The 19,579-nt window shown below is 34.1% G+C and overlaps 1 protein-coding gene across 4 annotated transcripts in view; it reads left to right on the plus strand.

Annotated features, from left to right (window-relative positions):
* Positions 1 to 19,579, plus strand: part of IKZF3 (IKAROS family zinc finger 3) — a 50,333-nt gene that overhangs the window by 15,560 nt on the left and 15,194 nt on the right. For 2 of the 4 annotated variants that reach the window (XM_039359204.1, XM_039359207.1), the window contains 3 exons: positions 3,191 to 3,454; positions 7,080 to 7,247; positions 9,081 to 9,197. The exons of 1 other annotated variant lie outside the window; for it this stretch is intronic. In XM_039359204.1, coding sequence (XP_039215138.1) covers positions 3,191 to 3,454; positions 7,080 to 7,247; positions 9,081 to 9,197 — 549 coding nt within the window. The remainder of the gene's footprint in view (positions 1 to 3,190; positions 3,455 to 7,079; positions 7,248 to 9,080; positions 9,198 to 19,579) is intronic. One more of the 4 variants, XM_039359205.1, reaches the window with a different exon arrangement.

A 19,579-nucleotide genomic window follows, 5' to 3' on the forward strand; every position in this document is an offset into this window, starting at 1 on the left:
TTTTTTTTTTTTTTTTTTACAAAAAAAGCACTGGTAATTTCAGAGTAACATCCTTAAATTTCAGTAGTAGTTATTGTCAGCTAAATATACACAGAATGGCAAACTAAACTACAGCATCCTCTATAGGTTTGGTCAGATGGTTTACTGAATTCAATACTGAGATGTATTGAATTCTTTCCAGTTTTCATCTGTTGATGAGTTTTTTCAATTTTCAATTGGCAGTAAAAAGCCATTATAGTGTCATAGTTAAGATGTTGGATGGTATTGGGAAAATTCTGGTTTCAGTCTGTCCTCAGCCCTGGAAATTCCCTCCCTTATGATGAAGGGAAAAAAGAGGAGATAGCATTGGGTACCAGGATACAAAAAGCAAAGTAAAAATCTAATAAACTGTAATGGGTTGAATGTGGTAGGATTTAAGGAAAGCTTCCAGATCAGTTTTTTTTTTTTTTTAACCAAGCAAGCATACTGCCATGAGCATGTTTTAATACTCCAGAAGTAAGTTGTCAGGCAATGCAAGACTATCTTTTGCTGGTCAGACTATTTATTTATTTATCTATCCAATTTACTGGCCCCCCATCTTAGCACATTATAATCTTTGGGAGGCTTACAATATTATTTAAATTGTGTTGCTTGTGATCAAACAGCTATTTTCTCAGTTTTCTCAGCACATGTTTTCCACTGACTTTTTAAACAAAGCACATTGAAAAGCTCGAGGTTTTCTTTGGGTGAGCTTTCCACAGCTGGAGCATGATAAAAAAAGTCAGGAGGAAGATTCAGGTGCATCCTTTCAGTTTCCTACCAGAAGCTATCAAAGGCTGAGATGCTTATATAAAAGCAGGTGGTTTAGAAGAAAGGCAAACAGCAGATATTTTTACCATGGAGAAATCTCCAAAGAAAAAAGAAAAATATCAGAATGAGTTATATATACACAGTGGAGTTCCCAGAAAAAAAAAGAAAGAAAGAAACTCCCCAAACAGAGGACTGGGGTTTTTTTTTTGTGCAACAACAACAAAAAACCTGACTTTTTGGAACAGTGGCAATTTTATGTGAAAAGGATTGGCACAATTTGTAGCATCTGATTGTTTCCAGAATTCAGCACTGAGAAGTATGGAAACACCTTTGTAGGCAATGCTAATAAATAAAGCAACATAAGTTTTCATGAGCTTTCTAAAAGACATTCCCCTTTTCTGATTCCCTCTTTCTCTTGCAAAACTTCTCCTCGGTACTGAACTGCAAAAGCTGAAGGCCACTTTCTCTGCTTAACTGGTTACATCTCACTGCCACAGATTCCTTCACAGCCTTAGCTAAGGAAATGTTCTTCAGGAAGGCTTCTTCTCATTCAGAATCTGCAGTACAAAAGTTGTGAGAAACATTGTAGTTCATATCCACTTAGGATGGTTGAAAGACTAAGGTAGATTCATAGCTATCATTTTAAGAATTTTAGAATATTGAAATTATTCTTGTTTTTGGGACTTTCATATATTATTATTATTAATCCAGCAAGAGAGTACATTTTAGCAATGCTTCCAAAAGATCTCAAATAAGATGTTATTTATATGCTACCTCATGGTGTTTCTGAAAACACAGAATACTCAACTTTTTTCTTTCAATTGGGATGTATCAGCTTCTTTCACAATCCATATGGACAGTTCTAAACCAACAACTGCAATTGTACTGCTTATTCCTCCCATCCTGCAATCTCCTATTGTCTAATCCAGGGGTCTCTAACTTAACAACTTTAAGACTTGTGGACTTCAACTCCCAGAATTCCTGTGCCAGCCATGTCTTAAAGTTGGAGACCTCTAATACCTGAATTTTTCAATGTCTAGGCATAGTACTTACCTTCTATCTCTATCTAACTCCACATTATTCAAATCACCCAGATACAGGTTGGCATGGTTGATTGATTGATTTTTTGGTTTATGGTCTCAGACCAATAAATAATGGTATAGTCATAGGAAAAGGACGTACAACATTGCTGAAATACCATAATTACAATTTGCTTTGCAACAAAGTCCTGATGACTGGAAACTTTTTGTATACGTACAGTATATTTATAATTAACTCTCTTTCATATCATTTGCCTTCAACCTATATAGAATTTACAGTTATAGATATACAGTTATAGAATATACAGTACCATATGGAGAAGACTATGAACAATTCCTGTTCATAGTTATTCACGAGTTGAAAAGAGAATGAACATTGATTGGTAGACTGTTCTCTCCAAATATCCCACTTACAAACATAAACTGAAAATATAATCATATCCAAACTATTTTAGTGACTTGCCACAAATGTTTCCAAAGTAGTGGCCATCACTTCTAAAAAAAGAAACTCTTGATAGAAGTTAGCATTTGAGCTAATATTACCTCTTCCAAGTTCCAACTTATTTTGAATGCAGGCAAATCTGTTTTGTAATGTAAGTGATGTCAAGGGGAATGAGTACTCAGAATGCACTCCTGTTACTTGAAATCCATTATCACAATGCTTATGCTGGAGAGAGGCAGTTTTTAGGAAACCGAAAATGAAGTTCCCCTTCATTCAGAATCAATTTACCACATTTATATTTGCTAAATGGAATGTCAGTCTGTACTGCTGAGCAATGAAAATCTGGAAGGAGAATAATATCTGCAGGTAAGGCTCATTAAACAATTAAAATGAATGTTTTCTAAATCAGAACATAAAAGAACATTTCTGTCTCAATCTGAATGTTCAGTTTAAAGTTTTATTCAGTTTTGACATCAGAATTGAGAGAGCCAGTCAAACGTGCTGGTTAAGGCACCAGGGTAGAAATGGTGAGATAGTGAGCCCTGCCTTAAACACAAAGCCAGCTGGCTGACTTTGGGTCAATCAGTTTCTCTCACCCCTTGGAAGGAGACAACACTCTCTTCTCCCCTCCCCTCCCCTTCTCTTCCCTCCTCTTCCCTCCCCTCCTCTCTTTCCTCTCTCAGAAAATATTGAATGTAATGGTAGGATTTTATTGATCTATAGTACATTTCATTGTGCATATGACTGATTAATCTTATCAAAGAAGTTGAAAAATATGGAGAAAGGAAATAAGAAAATGTAAAAAATATTATTCAACATCATTTTAAATAATAATAATTATTATTAATAATGATACTCTTCCTTCTGTGGACTCTTATATTTATGCTTTATTTTGGGACCATGTTGATATTATTTCCAGAAGACAGCATGCTTAAGGTCAAAAGTGACTATGATGAAAAACAAGATGGAATTTTGAAGTCTGAGCCGGTAGAAACTGGAGAAGAACCCAGGATTCTTTATAACTGCAGGCCGGAGTACGGAGACTATGACAATATGGAACTGGAGAGGCATTCTGAACCATATGACCTTGTCAAATCAAATACTGCAAAACTGAAGTGTGACATTTGTGGATTAGGCTGTGTCAGCCTCAATGTGCTGGTGGTTCACAAGCGTAGTCATACTGGTAATTACCATTCATTCAGAAGCAAGATCTCATTTGAAAATACTTTTTTTTTTTTTATTGAAGATTTTTACATTTTACAAAAACAAATCCCCTTCCCATACCCCCCCCCTACCTCACCCCCCCCTTCCCAACCTCCCAAATCCTCCCCTGGACTTCCCAGAGCTGAGTACAGGCTTAATTAAAAAAAAAAAACTTAAAACACTTTTAAAACCTAAACAAATTTAAATACAATCATCATTCTATATAAACTCCCTCCAAAAACACAAATTTAAACATTACTTTCTTTGAATATCTATATCTATAGTATAAAATCTAATTTCTCCCTCTTTCTTTATCCTAAAACGAAAAAATAAACATACAAATCTTTGTTATACCATTAAAGCTAAATACTCTTAAAAAACTTAAAGTAAATACATATTTCCTTCAATCTTCATAATCTTCTCTCCTATCCAAAAAGAAAAAAACTTAAAAAACCTATAAGTCCTAAACAAATCTAAGCACATTTAATTAAACAAATTATTTTCTCTTAAAAATATTAATAATAATATTTAAAAACTAGAAACACTTTTAAATCCTAAACAAATCTAAATACAATCATCATTCTATATAAACTCCCTCCAAAACCACAAATTTAAACATTACTTTCTTTCCTAAACAAATCTAAACATTTAATTAAACAAATTATTTTCTCTTAAAAATATTAATAATATTTAAAAACCAAATTTAAGCATACTTAAAACTTGAACAAGTTATACTCCCTTCAAAACACAAATTTAAACATTACTTAAAATTTAAAACATTAGAATCCCCTCACTAAAATAAGCAAATTATAATCCCTTCAAAACACAAATTTAAACAATATTATCATTAAAGGTTCAAAACTTAAAACAACAAAATTAATAAACACATTAAACATTTCAATCTTCACCAATAACAAATTCCATCCGTAAGAAACTGCATCCTTATCAGTCTCAATTATATTAGTATTATTAATTATTCACATTCCAGTTTTTTCCATTCTCCATTCTTCCATTCTTCCATTTCCCTTCTCCATTCTTGTATCAAACTCGTAAGAAATGCTGCAAGTTCTGCCTTAGGAGACTGCTCCAAAATTCCTGAATCTCCCATCGACTCCGAAGCCAATAAGGGTTCCTTGAATTCCTCCTTGTGTTGGTCTTTACAATTGTAAGTTGTACAAGTTATCCTCTGCCCGTTCCTCTCTTGTTGATGCCCCTCAAACTGAGATTTCCCAATTTCCATTTCAGGCAGCAATTCCACCCTTAAAGATTGCTCCAAAGACTTTGTAGGTCTAACATCTCCCAGAGATTCAGAAACCACTGAGTATGAAACTTCCTTAACCTTCTTCTGTTGCTGCTTTTCTTTGGAATTGTATACTGCACAAGTTGTCTTCTGCTCCTCAACCTGGACTTGTTGAGGCCTCTCACACAAAGATTCTCCAGTTTTCATAAATATAGGCTCTTCAAACTGTGATTCTACATTCTTTTCTTCCAAAGCTTTAAACTTAGTAGATGGCGATGCACATACCCCCAGGACCGAAGTATAAAAGTCTTTTGCTTGAGAAACAGTATTAAGTCTATAACATGTCCCCAGGTAATTCACCACCATTCCAGTCGGAACATCCCATCTGAATAAAATTTTTCTCTTTTTAAGTTCATTTGCTAGAAAAGCAAACTCCTTTCTTCTTCTTAAAATTTTAGATGGGATCTCCTTAAAAATTATAACATCTTGTGAAGCAATTTGAAATCTCTTCTTATAATAGGCTTGCACAATTTCATTGCGTAAAGATCTTTTACCAAAGTAAATTACCACATCTCTTGGCAGATTCTTCTGTGCTGCCACCACAGAGTTAACCCTAAATAATTTTTCAATTTCACTAAGTATTCCCTCTTTTTCTTTATTCAAAATCAATGCAAAGTCCTTTGCAACCATCTCCTTCAGATCTCCTTGCAAAGACTCTCCCAGGCCTCTAATTCTTAAGGCATATTCCATTTGTCCATATTGAAGCATAAGAATCTCATTTTCCATTTCTTTTTCCATACTTTCAATTTTCCCCTCCATTATGTCCACTTTTTCAGCTACCTCTTCCACATGGGAGTTCACCTTTTCAAGAACAGAAGCAACTCCTTCTAAAGCCAAAACAAAATCTTGTCTCAAGATCTTATTGTTTTCCTCTAAAATCTTTTTCATTTCTGCCCTAATTTGAATTATAACATCTCCCATCATGTCTTGCAAATCCTTCATAGTTATTAGCTGACCCCCAGAAGAGGGTGAAACTGTTGATTTAGAAGCTGTAGAAATCCCTGGACGCTTTGGAGCCATCTTAAAGAAAAACCTTTAGTCCTTCTTAAAAAATTATAAAAATTCCTTCAAAAATCATAACTCCCTCCAAAGAGTTATAATAAAAAGAAAAAAAAGGGAAGAGAAAAAAAAAGGAGAAAAGGAATTAAAAAAAAGCTTTACTCCTTCTTAAAAATTACAAAAATTAAACAGAAAAAAGTCCTTCAAAAAAGGGTCATTACAATAAAAAGAAGAGAGTTCAAAAAGAAAAAAAAAAAGGGAGAAGAAAAAAAATAATTAAATAGAAAAAGTCCGTTCCAAGAAAAATACTTAGAGATACCAAAAACAACCATTCCAATCATAAGGAAATAAAAAGGGAAAGGGAAAGGAAAGAAAGAGAAACACCAAAAAGCCTGCCGGTCAGCATTCTAACTTCCAAAAAAAAAAAAAAACACCGAGGGATTTGCCGATCGCCATTTTACTTTCCCTTTCAACAAAGAAAGAAAAATAAAAAGAGAGAATAAAAATAGAAACAAGTCTTAAAACTTAAAATCCAAATAAGTCAAAGAAAGCAAAAACTAAATCCTCTACTCAGCTCTGTCCGTTTATAAAAAAAAAAACTCACCAGTTCTCTTTAAGCACGGAGGTGTTTGCAGCGGCTCGTTTTGTCCCTGAGGACAAAAACAGCTGGGAAGCGGAGACAAGTCTGAACTCCGTGGGAGCACTCCTTTCACCCCCCCCCCCAAAAAAACTTGGGGGGTGCAAAAGAGGCTCTACCACTATTCAGACACTCTCTACCCCCCCCCTTTGCCCGGGAGGGGGATTTTGAACCGCTGAACAGCTGATGTCTGCTGTTCATAGCGGTTCTTACACTTACCCAGGAGGACGGCTACAAAGTAGCTGCCATCGCGCGCGCAAAATCCCATTTGAAAATACTTGATCTGAGGCTGTTCCAGTAGCCATTGCAATGCACTAAGTTGGGCAGAGTCCAGATAGGATGGCCCATTTAGGGGGCATACATATGTATGTATGCTGGGGGGGGGGGAGAATACCTTGAAGTTGTTACTCTTATGCATTCTAAAAAGAAATTGTTTTGGTAAAGAAAGCCATTCATTGGCATCTGGGGGAAACTGTGCTATACAATCAGAAACAGAGATTTTTCCCTTCTCAACCAACCCTTTATTGCATTAAGCCTTCTACTAGCTCAGGCCTCTGCTCTGACAAGATAAATCAACCCCATAGTTCTTATGGCAAAATAATTTGAGTTTATCTTTAGCTAAGACTATAGTGCTTTAATAATCATTCCACCACACATGCTGTTTTTAAGGTGAGCGCCCTTTCCACTGTAATCAATGTGGAGCCTCATTTACCCAGAAGGGAAATCTTCTCCGCCATGTTAAACTTCACACTGGGGAAAAGCCATTCAAATGTCACCTTTGTAGCTATGCCTGTCAAAGAAGAGATGCACTCACAGGACACTTAAGGACACATTCTGGTAAGTTTATTTCTCTTAAGATGGATTGATTTATTTCCTTTATTTCTGTTTTTATCAGCAGTATTTCAATTTCAATAATAACAATAACAACAATAATATCTTTTATAACCATAAATGAAAAAGTAAGTTCTTACCTGATCTACATCAATATCATATATATCCAATTTCATGATAGCTCCATCCAATTCCTGCATAATTTTGAAATTTTTCATGCATAAAATTTCATTCTCTTCTTTTGCTATTGTTGCTGCCATGTTTGTGTCTCTCTTTGTGTATTGTATTCTGCAATTCTATATATTTATTTGTTTCTCTTCTCAGATTAAAATATGGATCAGAAAATTGTGTTATTTGAGATAATATATTTCTCAGCCAAAAATACATATACTGTATATGAATATATATATATATATATATATTCATTTTTATCTGTATTTATATCATATTGCATACACACTAGGCAGTTTTTATTTTTGATCTAAGAACTGCAGGTCCATATTGTAAGCTGAAAACTGGAAATTGGTTCAGTTTCTTTAACAATGATCAAATTCTCCTTCATATTAACCTTGCAAAATCATTTTGCAAGCACAGCCTCTATAAGGAACTATTAATAACATCAAATGGATCGATTTTATTGTTGTTGCAAGTAAGGCACAATAATTCTAAGGGAAATGGACAGTTAAGAAATAGGAAATATACAGTAAATAAATAAACAGTATAAAAGATCCGGGGAGAGACAACTTTATTTTATATTAAGAAGGTATAAAAGATAAAGAAATAAAGAATTACAAAGAAGACTAGTCAATACCCCAAAGAAAGATTGAGAATACTAATGGCACTTCTTCACTGCTATTATTTTTTTCGTGAACAAAAATTATCAGATGTATCTAAAGATAATTTGTTATTATTTTCAGGATTTGTGGCTTGCAATACTAAAAATAAGTGAAAATCGGAGCCATAGATTGTGCTGCAACAGCTCCTCCAGCTTCTGAGGCCCTTGCAGCCCTCTTCCACAAGGAAGAAAGAGAGAGGGAGGGAAGGAGGGAGGGAGGGAGGGAGGAAGGAAGGAAGGAAGGAAGGATGGATGGATGGATGGAAGGCATTCCAGTAGCTCCTCTCACCGTTAGTTTATCCAATGTGGAGGACATTGACACAGCAATTTAATGCTCTGCACTTTATGTCTGGACAGCTGAGATATAGCTGCAAAGAAGTCATGCTGGCATCTCCTTAATGGAACCTACAGTTCAGGAACCATGAGGAGGTATTAAGAAAGAGGACTCATTAGCATGGAAACGGAGCTGCAGTAAAGCAAAGTAAATATCTAGAATTGCAGTAGTTTCCAGTACATCACTGATGAATCATATATTGTATAAATGAACTGAGGTTTCCACTGCTGACAGTATGGAAACACAAAGGTTCAAACAGAACCAACTTCTTCAAATCAAAAGGAGGGCTTGTGTGTCATGATGTCATTGTACAAATGTTGTCAATTAAGTAATTGACAATGCATGTAATATCATTTCTCACCTCCAATCCAATTCCTTCACAGACATTCATGAGATCATAGCTTTTTAAAGATTAAAATATCTTTCTTACGTAGCTTTAGCCAGAGAAAGGGAAAAAAAGCTTCTTCCTTCAGTTAATCAGATATATTTAGATTAAGAAATCAAACATTCCCAGTTTAGAGTACCTTTCGCTATTTCAGTCTTAAAGCTGATTGGGTATTTAACTTGGCAGGACCATTCTGGGGATTAACAGATTATGATTTGAAGTACTTGATATGTTAAAATGATATATTTATTACATAATATCTATAAATCAAATACTCATTTCTAGTGGAGAAACCATTCAAGTGTGAATTCTGTGGACGGAGTTATAAGCAGAGGAGTTCATTAGAGGAACACAAAGAAAGATGTCGGACATACCTCCAGAATGCTAGCCTCAGTGAAGCTGGTGAGCAGTTGGGAATTCTTTTTTTTTTTTTTTTGTAATATATTTTATTGATTTTTTAAAAAACATAAATCATTTAATTTTTTAAAACATAAATCACTGTTAATTTGACAACAGTGTGTTGTCTGGGTTACATTTGTAAAACAAACACTAACAATTGGTTTCTATAATCTATAATCCACATAATAGTTTTAGTTGATTTCCTCTTTTCCCAAAATATCCTCTTTTGCAAACATTGAGTTAATATAATTCTTATTGTTTTGATAGATAACAATTAAATATATAGTTTTCCCAATAGGCCTAAAAATAATAATCACATCAATATAATATTTCTTTTCTATCCAATCATTCTGGTTGCATTATCATAGTCCTTATTTTAATTTGTTTCTCCCACCAAATTCTAGATATTCTTACTGGTTAAGATTTTCTCAAAAATTAATTACATTTAAGAATTTAATTCTATTTTTCCATATCAACCATCTCACACTTTTACATTTCTTAAGAAATAGATAAAACAGTAAAAAGAAAGAAAAGCAAGAGTAAAGAAGCATAAAAATAACATACTACTTAAAATATATATCCCTCCTATGCTAATATGTATTTATTTCCTAAATTTCTTATTCTTTTTAACCATAATTAAAATATGTTTAATCTTTAAACATTCCATTTAATACATCTAGTGATCTAGTCCTTTAACTCTTATTCAAAACATTTTATCCATTATAATTTTCTTGCATTCAATCACATTTAAATATCTAAAACATTTCCTTTATCTAAGTCATTTCAATTTTTTTATATTACTCATATCAAGAAAGAGAACAAAAAAAGGGGAAAAGCATACTATATTATATTAAGAGAATTCATCCCTCTTAGAGTGACATATATATTCCAAAACTTTTCTATTTCTTTAACCATATTCAAAACTTTCTTTTTAAAGTATTCTCTCTGGTAAGTCCCAGCATCTATATTCTTAGTTTCCACTTTAGTCTTTTTCTTTTGCCCAGTGTCTTTCTTAATCAACGTATTTTGCTCAATCAAAAAGTTTTCCCGTATGTTCGTAAATGTTGCTGTAGATATAAAAAGTAAATCAGGAGAAGTGTCTTTGTACGGGACTTCTGCCTTTCCATGTTTGTTGAAAATCTTTTTCTTTTTCTTTATCTCTACTTCTCTTATTATTTCCTTTCTCTCCAATATTCCTGACATCTCTACAGTTCATTTTATCTGATTGTTTTCTTGTCCTCAGATTTATTTTGTAGTCTTAAGGAATAAGTTGTTTTTTTCCAATTCTTGTGAATTTTTTTCCACTAGGATTAAATCACATTTCCTTGTTTTGTTAAGTTCCATCTTTAAGTCTTTATTCTCAATTCTATATCCATTTACCTGTTTTATCTGCTCCTTCTCTGTTGTTGTTTTCTGGGATTTTTGTTGTTGTAGAGTTAACTTGGAAATAGATTGATTTATATTTATATTTTGGATTTCTTTGTGGTTTAAAGTCATTGTTGTTTGAATTAGTTGCAGTATAATCTATATCTCCTACTGTGACGTATTTATGTTTTCTTGATATGTTCTTTCTACATGTCTCTGATCCATAATAGAATTTGAGTTTTCCTCTTCCTTTCTTTTCTCTGTAAATGGCTTTAGAGTCCCAATTAGGTAAATATTTGTAATTAAAATAGTTCAAAAAAGATTTTTTCCCCTGAAATTTATAATTCTCTCTTTGTCTACAGCCCAGATTATTATCTTTTTTTGTCACAGCTGTTCTTTATTGTTAAAGCTTTGAAGGTCACAAACATAGATTTCCTTTTCCCAGATTTTACCAAGTCTTATATTAAAGTCATAGCTTTATCTGTCACTAGGTGTCAGCAACTATTTGTTTTTTAATTCCAAAATGAACAATTATCTCTGAAATGAGAGTCTTAACTATTAAAACAATTTTAGATTTATCCAAGTTTAAGTTTTAAGTTTCAAGTTTTATATTTATTTCACTTCCATATATTTTGATCCTCCATAAAAAGATTAATTTGCCGCTTCCTTTAGTATAAAGGTGGGGCAGAAATCCCCCTCCTTCCCTTTCAGAGGGATTTTGCTTCTTGGGGATCTTTTCCAGGAAATTAAATGTAAAAGATAAAAGAGAAGATGAAATTCCTCACCCAGTTTCAAGCACGCTGTTCACAGTTGTGCTAGTTAGTGCTTTTGGACTTCGGCTGCAAGTAGCTTGGGCTGGTTGATGCAATATGGCCAGCCTTTTTCCTGAAGGGTTAGGAGGTTTTCCCCAAGTCGAACAGAACGGCTGCCACCATTTCAGAATAGCTGGAGCACCCTTCTTTCTTCATTGCCTCTCCGGGGTGACTTAGACCCATTTAGGGTTCCCTGGCAAGGCGAAATTAGCCACGGGTGTGTGGAGAATCTGCAAGCCCGCAACCCATCACTACCGTGCAAAACCGGAAGTCGGCAGCTGTGAATTCTTAATTGCTGTGTTGGTACAGTCTTGTTGGAAATCTTATTTCCCTTTTGCTATAAGGAAGAGCGATGGAACTATGTGATTAAATGAATATAATATGGGAATTTAAATATCATAGAGGTAGTCCATGATCAGCCTAGCAATACAGTTGCTAAATTATGTGGTTGTTAAGTAAAATATGTCACTGCAATAGACATATTGCAATGCAGACTTCACGTCTGCCATGTTTATTAAGTGAACCACCCAAGGTCATGAAGTGAGGCATCACATGACTGCAACTTGTGATTTTACTGCTGGCTTCTCTCAGTTGTATAACCGAAGGAATGGCATTTTAAAAAAAACTGTGTCTGTCTTAAATGATAGGTAAATGGCATCTCAGTTCAAATGGCTTGCTATTTCTACAGTGGGAAGTTTTGGCTGAGGATATGGTTATTTATTTATTTATTTATCAAGCTTATTAATCACTCATCTCCTTCATAGACGCTTTTTCATTGCTGAATTAAAAATAATGGTTGATTTACAATTGTATTTAGTCTTTGTTAATATTTTATAATTTGATATCTTACTTTTTTAAAAAAATGCATAAATATGGATTTAAAAATCACAGGCCTTTGTTCAATGCAGTATTTCAAAATTCATGTTTGAAATTTGGCATAGGAGTATTTTAAGGTAATTTCAAGTATTTTTCAGTATCTCAGATAATACAGAAATCTCTGATTATAATATTTGTGTCAAAAATAATTGAACAGTTGGAATTATCAATATCCCTAAAAAGAAAACTACTCATTTTTTAAATCATAAATGACACAGGTAAAAAAAAAATCGAGGCTGCCCATATTCATGGTAGCTATACAGTTATATCACAGTTAGCTGGTCTTTTGGAAGAGAGAACATGGGAATTTTCCATATTACTTATACATATACAGTATATAAGTAATATACATGTTTAATTGCCTAACAATAACTAACCCTTGTTTGACTGCTCCTCTGGAATTTGTCACTGATGATAATTTTAGCTTTTGTGACCACAGGGTTGAGAGCATTGGGGGAAGGTAGGGACGTGAATGCAACATTGAATTCAAATGTGGCTCCCATGCTTGATTGGAGATTCATATCAGACCATTAACAGGTTCTCTTTTTCTGTGTTCCATTCCTTTGCTGACCACATCATTTGGTGTTACAGGAAACAGTGCCGTTCATTCAGGTCACGCTTAGTATTTCTGAGGTTTATGTTAACCAGCTCTCTTGCTCTGAAAAATGTGAAACTATAGGCCTGGAATGACAAAAGTCACATGTTGGAACAGAGTGCGCTGTCTCTCCAAAAGACTCACCATTGTAATAATAATCAAATAGAGAATCAAGGGATATAGAGAGAAATAGAATAAAGATCAGAAAAATACCTGTGATGGGATTAGTTAGTTAAATTTACGATGATGTTTTTAGCTACTAATTCTTTCTATTCTTACTATCCTTTAATAGTAGTTTAAGTCTGAATATCCTTTAACATCACCACAGTAGTTCTATAGACAACATTTAAGATAATGTCATATGTAAGTAAGTATTAGAGATATTAGCTTTAATTGGCTTGACTGATTAAATTTAAATATATTAAGGTTTGAAAAAATGGTTCACACATTTATTTTTTATAATATATCAGAAATATATTTTGTTGTAAACAGTTTAATTGATTTATTTTTATCAACTAATTTAAATCACATTTTCTGTTAATTTGAAATATTTATTCTATACTTGCAGCATTATTTTACATTTTGAAGCACTACTTGAATTGAAACACTGTCTTGAATTTTTTACTTTTCACAGTGTAGCATTTCAAATTAAAACATATTTATTAACAAAACACATTTGCAAAAATGTATATAGTTGGGCAAAATACATGCAAAATGCATCTATTAGAAAAATGCATGTAAAATCTATCAAATTTATCATGTATAGTTTAAAAAATATTAAGTATTCCATATACAATTTTATAATGACCTATTGATTATGTGATAAATTTTATGTTGTATGTGAAATTGAAACATGGGCATTTGACTTGGAAAATGGGAAACCAAGAATCCACAAGTGACAGATTTACCCATCTCTAGTTATAAGTCAAGAAGAAGTATTTTTTGTCTAGTTGCATTTACATTAAGTCAGCTTAAACAGAGCTGATTCTTGTTAGATAAACCTGTATGTATATTCTTTAGTGTGGAGCTTATTGAAATTATACTGCATGAAAACAGCTCCGGTAAATTAATATTTTCCATGTGATCTGAGCATTTCCCCCCTAATATGCAAGCCACATGGAAAGAAATATGTATTGTGAGATTATACATTATTCAGAACTAATTAAGTAATCACTCCGTTCAGTTAACTTCTTGAACTGTTTGTATGTTGTGTTTCAAGTACAACAGAGAACACTTGTGAACTAAGATTTAGTGAAATAACATCCCCAAAACTAAAAGTCTTTTAGCCATTGCAATGCACTCTACAATTAAAAAAACTATATACAAAGTGTGCATGAGATGAAAAATGGGCACAAAAAATACATACATATTTGGAAAATGTATCTACTGTTTTGGGGGACTGGAAACATATACAGAAAGGGTCACACTAAGGATTTTTGGATTTTGGTGTGGATTTTTGAATATTTTGAAATTAAGGAAAAGTGAACATTAAATTCCATACTTTTCTAACTGATGCAATTGTTTCAAGAGATATCCCGCTTTTAGTATGCTTAGATCCTAATATTGTCCATTCCAACCAATATTCCAAAATTTGAAAGGAATTCCAAAATTGCCCAAATTGGAAAATTAACACCGATTGTTGGCTTCAACCAACCAGTATATATTTAATACTATATAAAGTAATATAAAATAATTTGTGAAAAATATTCATTTACCTTTCCCCAAAGGGCAAGTTTTAATGACTCCCACTATTGATATCTGAAGAAAACTCTCTTTGTATTTTATTTATACAGTATTATATGATACTACTGAGTTATATCCTTTGATATAAACATACCTAGATATTTAATTGATATGGTAAAAATATAGAATTGATGTTCCTTAAATGAATGACTAACCAAATTTTCACGTACAGGTATTAATTTTGATTTTGGAACAAATTATAGGATATCCTGCTATTTTATCAAAGGCATCAATCATTTGCTTCAGTGCTGGATAGTACTATGAGGTTTAGAAATACACAAAAGAATGTCATCTATAAAACAAAATTGAACGTAGGATTAGGCATTTCTGAAAAGTTATGTGAATTATTCTCCCCCAACCCCAGTCTTTAAATTGAAAATAGGAATGAAGTTGCATACTTTGGGGGGGGGGTTTGGGTTGTTGTGGGTTTTTTGGGGGGGGGGGAGCTTTGAAGTCAGTCATGACATGTGGTAACTGGGAGAATGACTGGCCCAGCTGGCTTCATGCTTAAGGCAGGACTGGAACTCACATCCTTTAAGTGCCCAACCTGATGCCTTAGCTGCTACACCAAAGAGGCTGGTATATAGTGTGCTGTGTAGTGGGAGTTTTTTTTGGTCAAGATAATGTCCTAAGAAAGAAACAAAAAGCCACAGTGATGGTTAATCATACTCTTCCCCCTCACCAGTTTTGACAAATTTTCCAAAGCACAATTTAGGAAATGCATGTTTTGATGGCCCTATGCCTTCAATAGCACTTGCTGTGTAAAGTGCTAGTTGGCAAATTAAGTAATCTGCCTTGGTCCCATTTTTATGATTAATATCAGAGCCAATTCAAATACCTCTGAGTTTAAAACTGAGTTGACAAAACATGGCAAGGGAGAACTTACAGAGCAATAGGCACAATATTATGGTACAATATTATGTCTCTATGTTTGAGGCTTTTAAAGCCCTTCTTTCTTTCTTGATAAACCTCTTCCAGTGGGGCAGATCATAGTCATCTTAGCTATTCTTGGCATAGACAGCAATGAGTCTTTAAGCCATCAATCTGGCATCTGTCAAGAACAAAATCTCTACCAGTGTTTCTCAACCTTGACAATTTTAAGGCACGCGGACTTCCAGAATTCCACAGCCAACATTGCTGGCTGTGGAATTCTGGGAGTTGAAGTCCACATGCCTTAAAATTGTCAAGATCTTTGAACTCTTCCCAGTAGACTCTTAACCTAAGGAGCTGAAATTCTGAATGGATGGTATTCTAAGCTTTTCTGTGTTTTAAGTTTTATTTGTAGAAACATATTAGAACGAAGTGGTTTGTGTGAGATTGGATATGAAATTCTGAGTATGTTTTTGCTGTCAATGAGTGACCTTGAGCATGTTTAGCATTTATTCCTATCTTTCAAACAAAGGAAAATATGTTAAGGATATTACTTTTTAGCAAGTTTGTCTGCTTTTATAAATATTCTCATTAAGAAACTACTGATAAACTTGTTGCACTCAGAAGAACATATTTTGAAAACCACAATTACAGATTACCTTATTGCATTAAATATAATTGGTAAGTGTTATTTCAGGTCTGATGAAAGAATGTTAAGAGTATCAACAGTCATTTAAATAATTAAACAAAAAAGGCTCATGAGATTCTTTTCTGCATTGTTATTTATTGCTTTTGTTTTGCAAACTATGTTCTTATTTTATTTTATTTTTCTAATATAAAAAAGAGACACTGGACTGAAATGCATAACTATTTTATATTATAAAATTATGATAGAGTTTGGGCACTAAGTGCAATTCATCTATGGCAGGAATGTAAATAAATTTCATATCAAAACAAACAGGAGATTTACTACTCTCCCCATCTTCTGTGTAACACCTGCTTAGACTTTTAATGGAACTTTTTTTTTAAACTACACTCAAGTTTTTATTTCTCCAGGCCAAATATTTCCAATTCTTTCAGTTTCTCTTAAGAGGATGTAGTTTTTAATTCCCAAGTTACCCCCCTCCAGATTTTGCTATCGTTTTTAAGTGCAGGGATACACTCAAAACTGAATACAGATCTTGAAATGGGGGATGCCTAGTGTGGAATAAAGTGGAAGTACTACATTATAGTTTTGGAAACTATACCTTTGTGGATGTAGCCTAAAATTGGACTTAATGTTTCTACAGCCAGATGCTATTGACTAATGTTTGGTTGTTTTTTTATATAAATATTGTTGCTAAGCCACATTTCCAGTCTCTTTGATGCACTTGATTCTTGTTCCCTAACAGGACTTTGTAAAGATTGAAATGTTATTTCAGTCTTCTAGGCAGAGGTTCTCAAATACAGTGATCCAGCATAATGAATGAGTTTGCATAATCCAATACATGAATAAAACTAATTATTTCATTTGGGTTAGGATTGGGCAAGAAATAAAAATACTATTTATTTATAAAATAACTCATGTATCAAAAAAATGCTAGAACTTCACAACTTAGAAATCTGTCTCATTGGAGATTTAAAACTGTTTTTTTTTAATGTCCAGGATAAATTTGCTTATTTTTGAAGCTGAAACCAAGCAATTTAGATATTACCATATTTTCAAATAAAATAACACATTTTGATATTATTAATTTATGAGACAAAATACAAATCTAGGCAAAAACTTAATTCCTATACTGATTTTAGTTGGTATGTGGATCAGATGATTATGTTGTTATAACTTACTCTCTCCCCACTTTTAACTCAAGAAAGTCCCAAAAAAAGAATAGAAATGGATGGGTTTTTTTCCTGAACTTTTACTATCATAAACTTCTTCCTTTAAATCACCTGCTCTTAAATACTAACGCTTGCAAACCACTACAGCCTTTAAACTGGGTTTGGCACTCTTTCTCCATATTGTTGCAGTACCATAAAGTCACTGCATGATCATCTATTTCCTTTAGACTCTGATACTTGAAAATCTTGTCCCCTATTCTTGAACTTCCTCTTCCCTGTACTCTGATATCTGCCTCTTTTCTTCATTCATAATTTTAAGATGGGAATTGATGGTCCTGCTCAAGGCATGATTATTCTTCCTTAAAAAGTCAAACGTAGTGGAGGTGGGTAGGGAAAAAAGTGAAACCATAAAGAAAACAAAAAACAATCTTTATATAGGTTCTGGAAAAATAATATTATTTTTTTGCTTAGCAAAATTTTTCATTGAAGTGGTAAGCCTGCTCATGAGGAACTTCTGAGAAGACACGATATACAGGATTGAACCCTTGTTACACTCTATTCCTGAGTTCAGTTTGATCAGTTCATCTTGAAGCAGATCTGTTGATGTTAGAGCATGATTTTTGATTGTTCTATGTATTTACTTATTATGGTTACACTTAAGTAGCTGCTAATCAGAACAGCATGAGGCATTTCACCTGCCCCATTGCTGAAATATATTACAAAATATATTACATATGCAGCTCTGCTATAATCTACTAATGAAAAATTAGATATAGGTAATCTGGCAAGAGTAATGATTGATAAATCCAATGCATTTACCATACTTTTTTCAAGATGCTTCCAGATATTGTCTGTTTTACTTTTTTTTTTTTACAAACCATTTCATAAAAATATACTGTGGTTAAAAAAACCTAGGAAAATGTATTTAAGCTTTTCTTCTCCAAGATGTATCTTTTTTTAGGGGACATTTTATTTAATTTATAAAGAATTGCAATATGGAGGGAGAGGAAGCTTTTTATTCAGAACTTTAAAAAAAATATTAGATAATTAGATATAATACAAGGCTTTGCTTCAAAAAAGGGGCAATAGGAACATTTTTGGAGAGAGAGAAAAAGAAAGCCCACTTTGAAAAATAACCTTATTGGGGAAATTATTTGTATCCAGTCAAGATCAAAATAAGAACATTTCATCTAAACTGCAGGCAAATTCTAGAATTTAATAAATAGTTTGGGACTGAAGCCAATCTCAAAAGACTGGAAACTTGCATGGACTGCTTTTCAAAATTATGATCAACTCAGACTAAGAAATTCTTGCTAATGTTAGTGTACTATATCTCTCAGCTAAAATTATGTCCTGTTTATAAAGTTAATAAAGGAGCAAAACATCATATGTTAGGAGGTAAAGGTATCTGAGAGAGTGTGAGGGTGGCCTGGCATCTGTTCCCTAGGGCAGTGATGGCGAACCTTTTAGAGACCGAGTATCCAAAAACCAACCCCACCTACCCCTGTTCCGCTCTGCCCCTGCTCTGCCCCTAGCCCAGCCTTACCCGCCCGCAGGGCCACCCGCTGCCTCCATGGCCCGCTGCAGATCGCCCAGATGGCCCTGCAGCACCATGGTGGCCATGCCCTCTGCCTGCACCCCACAGCATCATCTGCGGACAATGGGGCACAAGGGCGGAGTCTTGTCCCTGCTGCCTGGCTGTCATGCCTTGGCTGCACTGCTCCATGTTGGCTGTGCTCAGGGGCGACTCTCCTCCGGGGGGCTGCTAGTGAGGAGGAGGCCATGGGGGAGCTGGGTCTGGGGCAATGGCATGAGTGCCCACAGAGAGGGCTCTGAGTGCCGCCTCTGGCATGCGTGCCATAGGTTTGCCACTACTGCCCTAGGGTTTCTTAGAGAGGCCATCACCACCAGGCCAATCCCCCATTCCATTGGACTGTCAAAATGATCAGTGCCATCAAATTCCTGCAAACACCAATTATCTATGCAGGAAGTCTAAAAATGACTAAAAACACAATTTCAATAGTTTTATTTTTTCATCTGCATATGAAAGTCACTTCTTACATGACTGCAGCCTGCCCCTATGTCTACCAAAGCAAACTGACATGTTTATGCCAATGCTACAAGGTTTCAATTTTATACATTTTGTATAAGGAGTCATATAAATGAATGAAAAAATGGTTTTAGTGTTATCCTTGGAGGAGGGGGTTACCATGTGCTTCTGTGTTGAAAGGAGTTGAAATATAGCTGCAATGGAAATGTTCACTAAGACTCACAAAATATTAAGAAAATGGAAAAATGGGGCAGTT

The sequence above is a fragment of the Crotalus tigris genome, unplaced genomic scaffold (genome assembly GCF_016545835.1).
Source record: "Crotalus tigris isolate CLP2741 ecotype Arizona unplaced genomic scaffold, ASM1654583v1 scf7180000019068.10715455, whole genome shotgun sequence".
NCBI lineage: Eukaryota > Metazoa > Chordata > Lepidosauria > Squamata > Viperidae > Crotalus > Crotalus tigris.